We start from the raw sequence: 9,693 nt of genomic DNA on the forward strand, positions 1-9,693 counted from the left end.
TGGGTCACTCCTGCTGCCTGTCTGCCCATCCCAGGGCCTGCCCCTGTGTCCATCCCTGTATCCCAGGATCTATGTCCATGTGTCCATCCCTGCGTCCGTGTGTCCATCCCTGCATCGGTGTGTCCATCCCTGTGTCCGTCCTTGTGTCCATGTGTCCATCCCTGCGTCCGTGTGTCCATCCCTATATCTATGTGTCCATCCCTGTGTCCGTCCTTGTGTCCATGTGTCCATCCCTGCATCCGTGTGTCCATCCCTGTATCCATGTGTCCATCCCTGTGTCCGTCCTTGTGTCCATGTGTCCGTCCCCGTATCCCAGGATCTGTCCATGTGTCCATCCCTGTGTCCCTGGATGCATCCCTGTGTCCCTGGGTCCATCCCTGTGTCCATGTGCCCGCCCCTGTATCCCGGGATCTGTCCATGTGTCCTTCCTTTTGTCCCTGTGTGTTTCCTTTCGTCCTGGGATCTATGTCCATGTGTCCAACCCCGTGTGCATCCGTGTGTCCGTCTCCGTGTCCCTGTGTGCATCCCCATGTCACTGTGTGCATCCCCATGCCCCTGCGTCCATCCTTGTGTCCATCCCTGTGTCCCTGCGCCCATCCCTGTATCCATCCCTGTGTCCATCCCTGTGTCCATCCCCATGTCCCTGTGTCTGTCCTTTTGTCCCTCTGTCCATCCCGGTGCCCATCTCTGTATCCATCCCGGTATCCATCCCTGTGTCCATCCCCGTGTCCCTGTGTCCGTTCTTGTGTCCCCTTGTCCATCCCTGCGTCCATCCCTGTATCCCTCCCTGTGTCCGTCCCCGTGTCCCTGTATCCATCCCCATGTCCCTGTATCCATCCCCATGTCCCTGTGTCTGTCCTTGTGTCCCTGTGCCCATCCCCGTGCCCATCCCTGTATCCATCCCCGTGTCCCCGTGCCCATCCCTGTATCCGTCCCTGCGTCCATCCCCGTGTCCCTGTGTCCGTCCTTGTGTCCCCGTGTCCATCCCTGTGCCCATCCCTGTGTCCATCCCTGTGCCCATCCCTGTGTCCATCCCTGTGCCCAGCCCCGTATCCCTCCCTGTGTCCGTCCCCGTGCCCATCCCTGTGCCCCCTCTCCCACCCCACCGCCCGCTCCCGGTGCCCATCCCCTGTGTCCCCGCCTCTGTCCCCGCCCCGGTCCCACCGCCCGTCCGTGCACCGGGACCAGGGGCCGGGGCGGGGCCGGGGCCGGGGCGGGGCCGGGGCCGGGACCCACCGGAGCCACCGGAGCCACCGGAGCCGCCGCCGCCGCCGCCGCCCGCGATGGAGCCCAACAGCCCCCGGAAGATCCAGTTCACGGTGCCGCTGCTGGAGCCGCACCTGGACCCGGAGGCGGCCGAGCAGGTTCGGAGGCACCGGGGCTGGGGCGGGGAACGGGGACCGGCGGGGATGCGGGCACGGGAAGGGCGCGGCGGAGGCAGCGGCCATCACCGCGGCATCGGGGCGGGGGGAGCCAGGGCCATGTGCGGGTTCCTTACGACGCCCAGGGCCGGGCGTTGGGTTCCGGGTGTCCCCGTCCCCCCCCCCCACCCCGGGGTGCTTCCAGTTCTTGCTCCATTGGAGCGGACCCAAAGAAGGGGGGGGGGGGGCACACCACGCACACACGCACAGAGACCCCTCTCTCTGCTCCCCCCCCCCCCCCCCCAAACCCTGGGAGCTGCAGGGGACAAGGGGGGGCTCTTGGCAGGTCCCCCCCCCCCCCAAGCGGGGTGTGAAGCTCAGCGGGGTCTCAAGGATGCTGATGGGGGGGTCCCCCTGTGCCAGCAGTGTGCCCCCCCCCCCCAAGATGCAGGCACGCACCTGGGGGTCCTCAGGTCCTCATGCCCCCCCCCCCCCAAGTGAGGGCAGGAGCCGGGGGGTGCAGGAGGAGCAGGGCCCCCTATTGCCCCCACACACACAACGGGGCTATGGGGGGGCTCTGCTGGACCCTGCCTCAGTTTCCCCTCCCCGGGGGGGTTCAGCCCCATCCTGGTGCCTGGTGCAGATGCTGCTGCCCCCCCCCCCCCCCCGCTTTCAGGGCTCTTTTGGGGGTCCCTGCAGGGATGCGGGCTCCCCACAATGGGGGCCCCATCCTGTGTCCCGTCCCCCCCCCCCGTGTCCTGTGGGGCTGCCCCCCAAGCTCGTCCCCATGGAGCTCCTCAAGCCCCCCCCCCTCCCCCCCACCCCAGCTCCTGGAGCCCATCTCTGCTGTGAGCACCCCCCCCCCCACCCCAGCGCTGGGGCCACCCATGGGTGCCAGGCCCGGCCTCGGGCTGTGCCCCGTGTCCCGGCCCCGCTCCCAGCGCCCGGCGGGGTTTGGGCCCTGCCCGTTCCTGCTCCCGTTCCTGCTCCCGTTCCTGCTCCCGTCCCTGCTCCCGTCCCTGCTCCCGGCTCCGCAGGGAGCAGCGGGGCCGCGGCCGGGCTCCCGCTGCCCTTAATCGATGGTGGAGATGGAGCTAAAAATAGCGGAGAGAGGAGGGAGCGGAGCCTGGGACAGGAGGGGAGGGAGGGATGGAGACAGGGAGGCAGGGAGGGAGGGATGGAGGGAGACAGGGAGGGAAGCAGGGAGGGATGGAGGGAGATGGAGGGTGGGAGGGAGATAGGGAGGGAAGAAGGGAGGGGTGGAGATGGGGATGGAGGGAGACAGGGATAGAGGGAGGGATGGAGACAGGGAGGGATGGAGGGAGGGATCAAGGGAGGGAGGGAAGGAGGGATGGAGACGGGGATGGAGGGAGACGGGGATAGAGGGAGGGATGGAGACTGGAAGGGATGGAGGGAGGGATGGAGACAGGGATGGAAGGAGGGATGGAGACAGGGAGGGATGGAGATAGGGAGGGATGGAGACTGGAAGGGATGGAGACAGGGATGGAGGGAGGGATGGAGACAGGGAGGGATGGAGATAGGGAGGGATGGAGGGAGAGACAGAGATGGAGGCAGTGGAGGAAAGGATGGAGAGAGGGAAGGAGAGAGGAATGGAGTAAGGGAGGAGTGGAGGCAGGGAGGGATGGAAGGAAGGAGGGAGAGCGGGAGGGAGGCAGGGAGATGGGTGGAGGAATGGAGGGAGAGAGGGAGGGAAGGATGCAGGGAGGGAGGGAGAGATGGAGGCAGGGAGGGAAGCAGGGAGGGATGGAAGAAGTGGGAGACGGAGGCAGGGGTGGAGGGAGGGATGGAGGGATGGAAAAGGGAGATGGAGGCAGGAAGGAATGGAAGGAGAGATGGAGGCAGGGATGGAGGCCGGGAAGCAGGGCTGAGGGCAGGCAGGGAGGGATGCAATGGGGAAGCACCAGCTCATCCCCCTGAGGCACCCGGACCCCGCCGGGGCCGGGGGGGCACAACGGGGGTTGCTCGGCCCTGCCCGGGTGACCTTGAGCGGGTGACACCGGTGCCCCCAGCCCCACACCCAGCCCCACACCTTCCCCCGGGCCCAGCCCCATCGCTGTGTGCAGGGGGGGGGGGGTTGGAGCCCGCAGCCTGCGCAAGGCGCTCATGGGTGGGCAGAGGGTGATTCCCGGCGATTCCCGGTATTCCCGATGTTCCCGGCTCCCTCTAATCTCCGTTTAAATCCACATCGCGGGTTTCTATGGCAACGGGGCCGAGGAGAAGATGCGCCGGGGGGGGGGGGGGGTGGTGGTTGGGGGGGGTGAGATGGGGAAAGGAAGGAGGCTGGGGTGGGGGCTTCCACCCTCCCGGCCTCATGAGCACCTCATTAGCATCTCATTAGCATCTCGTTAGGCATCCCGCCTCATTAGGGAGCGCTGGGGAGCTCAGTCACTGGGTCAGTGGGGAAAGGGGCCGAGGAGCGGAGCTGGCACCGGTGGCACCAGCACGGGGCCACCAAACCCCATTGAAGGCACCGGGGGGGGGATGCTCCGGGTCACCTTGGGCAAGGACATCGGGGGTGCAGGGGGACATTGGTGGCCACAGGCACCGGGGTCCGGAAGCCCCAATGTCCCCACATTGATGGCCCCAAGCCCCAATGTCCCCAAGCACCGGTGTCCCCAAGCCCCGATGTCCCCACATTGATGTCCCCAAGACCCGATGTCCCCACATTGATGGCCCCAAGCCCCGATGTCCCCAAGCACTGGTGTCCCCCAGCCCCGATGTCCCCACATTGATGCCCCCACATTGATGTCCCCAAGCATCAATGTCCCCAAGCACCGGTGTCCCCAAGCCCTGATGTCCCCCCACTGATGTCCCCACATTGACATTCCCCAGCTCCAGTGTCCCCAAGCACCGGTGTCCCGATATTGATGTCCCCCCATTGATGTCCCCACATTGATGTCCCCAAGCACCGGTGTCCCCAAGCTCCAATGTCCCCCCATTGATGTCCCCCTATTGATGTCCCCACATTGATGTCCCCAAGCCCCGGTGTCCCCACATTGATGTCCCAAAGCCCCATTGATGTCCCCCCATTGCTGTCCCCCCATTGCTGTCCCCCCATTGATGTCCCAAAGCCCCATTGATGTCCCCCCATTGCTGTCCCCCCATTGATGTCCCAAAGCCCCATTGATGTCCCCCCATTGATGTCCCCAAGCCCCATTGATGTCCCCCCATTGATGTCCTCCCATTGATGTCCCCCCATTGATGTCCCAAAGCCCCATTGATGTCCCCCCATTGATGTCCCCAAGCCCCGGTGCCCCCCAGCCCCCGATGTCCCCAAGCGCTTCCCGGGATGGACCCGGCCCCCCCTGCCTGTGCCCAGGGAATGATGATTTACGGGACACAAGTGTCCGGCCACGGAGCCACCGGGCTCCGGGCCCTGGCTGGGGGCCATGGGGCCACCGGGGCCATGGGGCCAAGGACACGGAGGGGGCCTTGGGGATGGGGGGGGTTTAGGGGTGCGGGGGGGGGGGGGTTTTGGGGTCCTCATTCCCTTCCTTTCCCCCCCCAATTTCAGATCCGAAGGCGCCGACCGACCCCGGCCAACCTGGTGCTGAGCAGTGACCAATCGTCCCCAGGTGCGTGGCAGGGACCCCGGGGGGGGTGCGCTGGGCCCCCCCACCATGGTGCTCAGGACCCCCCCATTTGATGCTCGGGACCCCTCTATAAGATGCCCAGAGACCCCCTATAGGATGCTCAGGACCCCCCCATTTGATGCTCAGGGACCCCCCTATAAGATGCCCAGAGACCCCCTATAGGATGCTCGGGACCCCCCCATTTGATGCTCAGGACCCCCCCATCAGATGCTTAGGGACCCCCTATAAGATGCCCAGGAACCCCTCTATATGATTGTCAGGCCCCCCCCATACAATGCTAAGGACCCCCCATATGATGCTCAGCACCCCCCGTATGACACTCAGCACCCCCCCATGATGCACAGGACCCCCCATATGGTGCTCAGGACCCCCCATATGGTGCTCAGCACCCCCCATACGATGCTCAGTACACCCCACATGACACTCAGCACCCCCCATATGACGCTCAGGACCCCCCATATGACACTCAGGACCCCTCACATGACACTCATTACCCCCCCCAGTGACGCTCAGGACCCCCCATATGACACTCAGCACCCCCCCATGATGCTCAGGACCCCCCCCCCACATGACACTCAGCACCCCCCATATGGCACTCAGCACCCCCCCCCATGACACTCAGCACCCCCCATATGGCACTCAGCACCCCCCCACATGACACTCAGCACCCCCTCTATGCTGACCGCACCGGGTCTCATCCTGCCCCCGATACCCCCCCCAACCCTGGCCCCGTCCCCCCCTCCCTGTGCCGGCCCCCAGGCTCCCCCCATCCATCTCCATGACCCAGCACCTGCCAGCGACACCGGAGCCACGGGCAAGGGGCCAACCCCCCCCCCCCCCCCCGGGGCCCTCGGTGGTGACATTTCAGTGCCCCCAGCCTGGAACGTGGCCTTTGGGGACAGGGACCGCCCCCCCCACTTCCCCCCCCCCAGTGGCTGTTTCCATCTTGGGGACCCCCCCCGTGCCTTGGGGACGGTCCCCAAGTGCCACCCGCTGGGAATGAACCAGCTCTGTGGGGCTGAGCATCACTTGGGGGGGGGCAGGATGCAGCCCTCTAGTGTTAAGGGTATGAGGGGCGGGATGCTGGTTGCCATGGAGACATAGGGGGTGATGGTGATGCTGGGGGAGCCGTGGTGATGGGCACTGCTGCGGTCCCATTGGGGTGCAGGATGGAGCCCAGCACCCATCACTTGGTCCTTCTGTGCCCCACCATTGGGGGTGCAGGATGGAGCCCAGCACCCATCACTTGGTCCTTCTGTGCTCCACCATTGGGGTGCAGGATGGAGCCCAGCACCCATCACTTGGTCCTTCTGTGCCCCACCATTGGGGTGTGCAGGATGGAGCCCAGCACCCATCACTTGGTCCTTCTGTGCTCCACCATTGGGGTGCAGGATGGAGCCCAGCACCCATCACTTGGTCCTTCTGTGCTCCACCATTGGGGTGCAGGATGGAGCCCAGCACCCATCACTTGGTCCTTCTGTGCCCCACCATTGGGGGTGCAGGATGGAGCCCAGCACCCATCCTGACCCCTCGGTCCTTCTGTGTCCCCCCCCATAGAGATCGATGAGGACCGGCTGCCCAACCCCCTGCTCAAGGTAGGTGCTGCCTCTATGGGGGGGGGCACCCCTATGGGCCCCCCCCATTCACTCAGGCCCCCCCCTCAGTCAGGCCTGGCCATGTCCCCCCGGCAGAGGAAGAAGCTCTCCCGCAGCACCCCCACCATGAAAGGTAATTGGGGGGGGGGGGGGGGGAAGGGCACTTGGGGGGTGTCCATGGGGCAGACCGTGTTGGGGGGGGGGGGGGCATGGGGCCGGTCACCAGTGCCCCCCCCTGCCCGGCAGAGCTGCAGATGATGGTGGAGCATCACCTCTGCAAGCAGGAGCCAGGGGAGGAAGAGGAGGAGGAGGAGGAGGAAGGAGCCCCCCATTGCCGGGGGGGGGACGGCAGCACCAGCACCAAGCACCGAGGGGGTCCCGGTACCGGTGAGAGCAATGGAGGGGAGGTAAAGTGGGGGGGAATGGGGGGGGGGGTCGGGTCTCACCCCCCAGCACCCACAGGGACCCCCGGGGATGCGCGGCAGAGCCAGGCCAAGGAGGGCACCCACAGAGCACCAAAGGAAGGCACCGGGAAAGGTGCTGCAGGAGGCCAGTAGGTGAGTGCTGGGCAATGGGGCAATGGGGTAATGGGGGTAATGGGGGCAATGGGGTAATGGGGGCCATGGGGGTAATGGGGTAATGGGGGCAATGGGGTAATGAGGGCCATGGGGCTAATGGGGGTAATGGGGTAATGGGGCCAATGGGCGTAATGGGGTAATGGGAGCAATGGGGTAATGGGGGCCATGGGGGTAATGGGGGCAATGGGGTAATGGGGGCCATGGGGGTAATGGAAGCAATGGGGGTAATGGGGGCAATGGGGTAATGGGAGCCATGGGGGTAATGGGGTAAGGGGGGCCATGGGGGTAATGGGGTAATGGGGGCCATGGGGGTAATGGGGTAATGGGGGCAATGGGGTAATGGGGGCCATGGGGGTAATGGAGGCAATGGGGGTGATGGGGGCAATGGGGTAATGGGAGCCATGGGGGTAATGGGGTAAGGGGGGCCATGGGGGTAACGGAGTAATGGGGGCAATGGGGGTAATGGGGGCCATGGGGGTAATGGGGGCAATGGGGGTAATGGGGTAATGGTTTAATGGGGGCAATGAGGTAATGAGGGTAATGGGAGCAATAGGGTAATAGGGGCCATGGGGGGAATGGGGGCAATGGGGTAATGGGGTAATGGGGGTAATGGTTTAATGGGGGCAATGAGGTAATGAGGGTAATGGGGGCAATGGGGTAATGGGGGCCATGGGGGTAATGGCGGCCATGGGGGCAATGGGGGGAATGGAGGCAATGGGGTAATGGGAGCAATGGGGTAATGGGGGCAATGAGGGCAATGGGGTAAGGGGGATAATGGTGGGTAAATGGGGCAATGGGGGGCAATGGGGGCCATTGGGGACCCTGGGGGTTAATGGTACCACTGGGGAGCTGTACTGGGACCTTGGGGCACTGAGCTGGGGCACGGGGCGGGGGGGGGCGCTGGGACCCCCCGCAGGTCCCTGGGCGCCACCCAGAGGACAGTGACGGGGGTGCAGGGGGCATCGCTGGGGCTGGAGATGGGGATGGGGGGTCCGGGGGGGGGGGGGGGGGTCCCTTGCCCCAGCGCTGCCCCCTTTGCCCCCAGGCCCCCCCCCCCGGAGCTGCCACCAACCCTTTTCTATGAGAGCCTTTTCTAGACGCCAGCGGCCGCTGTGGGGCTCCCCCAGGGCAGGTCCCCCCGGGGGGGGCTGTGGGGACAAGGGGCAGCCGGGCTGCCCCCCCCCCATCCCCTGCCTCCCCCCCCCCCCCCCCAACTCCATCCCTATGGGTGACACCGAGCAGCACCCCCCCCACTGCACCCCCTTCCCCTGGGGGGGGGGGGCACAGGGAGCTGCCCCCCCCCCCATCCCACACGTGTGATGCGCACATACATGCACCATGGGGGGCGGGGGGGGGGGGGGCACACGCGTGTGCACACATGGACACGGGAAGGGGATAAAGGGGGAGGGGGGGGCACTCCTGCACCCTTTGCACATGGGTCGCGTGCGCGCGCACACGGAACACGCGTGTTCACGCGTGATGAGCGGGTCCGTGTGTCCCCCCCCCCAAGCCGGTATTAAAGGGATCCCTTCTCCCCATGGCCTCATCTTTGCCTTTGTGCTTGGGGGGCTCGGACCCCATTTTTTTGGGGGGGGGGGGAAGCAGCAGCCATGGGACCCCCTTGTCCCCATTCCCGGTGTCCCCATTCCCGGTGTTCCCAATCCCGGTGTTCCCAATCCCGGTGTCCCCATTCCCGGTGTTCCCAATCCCGGTGTTCCCAATCCCGGTGTTCCTAAGGAGGGAGGAGGCGATGGGGTCCAGGCTGGTGGTGGTTTATTCATTGCTCGATAGCGGTGCTGCTGCGGCGCGGTCTCACATGCGTGTGCGGGGAGGCGGGGGGGGCAAAGGACAAACACGGACGGGCCCCCCCCTCCCCGCTCCGGGTGATGGGCACGGATGGGAAGGGAGGTGGAGATGGGAGCTGGGGGGGGGGGGGGGGGGATGCCGGAGCTGGAGGATGCTCGGAGCACCCCGGGATGCCAAAGGATGCTCGAGGGATGCGCAAGGATGCCAGGGCGGGAGGATGCTGGAGCTGGAGGATGCTCGAGCACACCAGAGCCGGGTACCAGAGCATGGTCCAGCACACCGGAGCCGGGATGCTGGGAGCTGTTGGATGCCCGCTGGGACCAGGATGCAGAGGATGCTGGAGGGACACTGGAGCTGGGATGCCAGAGCTGGAAGATGCTGGAGCACGCTGGAGCTGGGATGCTGGAGGATGCTCAAAGCACACCAGGACCAGGATGCTGGATGCTGGAGGGACACTGGGAGCCGGGATGCCAGAGCAGGAGGATGCCGGAGCTGGAAGATGCTCGAGCACACCAGAGCCGGGATTGCTGGAGGATGCTCAAGGGGCGCTGGGATGCAGGAGGATGCTCATGGAATGCCAGGAGCTGGGATGCTCAAAGCACACCACAGCTGGATGCTGGAGGATGCTCCAGGACCATGGGATGCAGGAGGATGCTCCAGGCCCATGGGATGCAGGAGGATGCTCCAGGCCCATGGAATGCTGGAGGATGCTTCAGGTCCACGGAATGCGGGAGGATGC

At 65.7% G+C, this 9,693-nt stretch overlaps 1 protein-coding gene across 5 annotated transcripts; it reads left to right on the top strand.

Moving 5' to 3' along the window:
- Nucleotides 1-273: 273 nt before the first annotated feature.
- Nucleotides 274-8,686, top strand: PPP1R1A (protein phosphatase 1 regulatory inhibitor subunit 1A). 5 transcript variants are annotated; one of them, XM_065659535.1, is made up of 7 exons: nt 274-1,364; nt 4,897-4,957; nt 6,533-6,570; nt 6,640-6,703; nt 6,855-6,957; nt 7,033-7,127; nt 8,194-8,686. In XM_065659535.1, exons 1-7 carry the CDS (start codon nt 294-296, stop codon nt 8,466-8,468), a joined length of 1,707 nt encoding a protein of 568 aa, XP_065515607.1. In that variant the 5' UTR covers nt 274-293; the 3' UTR covers nt 8,469-8,686. The 5 variants fall into 5 exon arrangements, with proteins under 5 accessions (XP_065515607.1, XP_065515608.1, XP_065515609.1 ...); XM_065659536.1 differs by having other exon boundaries at nt 7,033-7,128; nt 8,197-8,327; XM_065659537.1 differs by having other exon boundaries at nt 6,817-6,957; nt 7,033-7,128; nt 8,196-8,256.
- Nucleotides 8,687-9,693: the final 1,007 nt, after the last annotated feature.

This window comes from Lathamus discolor, chromosome 23, assembly GCF_037157495.1.
Source record: "Lathamus discolor isolate bLatDis1 chromosome 23, bLatDis1.hap1, whole genome shotgun sequence".
Classification (NCBI taxonomy): Eukaryota; Metazoa; Chordata; class Aves; order Psittaciformes; family Psittacidae; genus Lathamus; species Lathamus discolor.

What these genes read in the sequence shown, in the direction of transcription:
- PPP1R1A (XM_065659535.1), top strand. Translation starts at nt 294, where the DNA reads ATGTGTCCGTCCCCGTATCCCAGGATCTGTCCATGTGTCCATCCCTGT. An exon ending in ACCCGGAGGCGGCCGAGCAG is followed by an intron (nt 1,365 to 4,896) that starts GTTCGGAGGCAC and finishes CCCCAATTTCAG; the next exon opens with ATCCGAAGGCGCCGACCGAC. An exon ending in CAGCACCCCCACCATGAAAG is followed by an intron (nt 6,704 to 6,854) that starts GTAATTGGGGGG and finishes CTCTGCAAGCAG; the next exon opens with GAGCCAGGGGAGGAAGAGGA.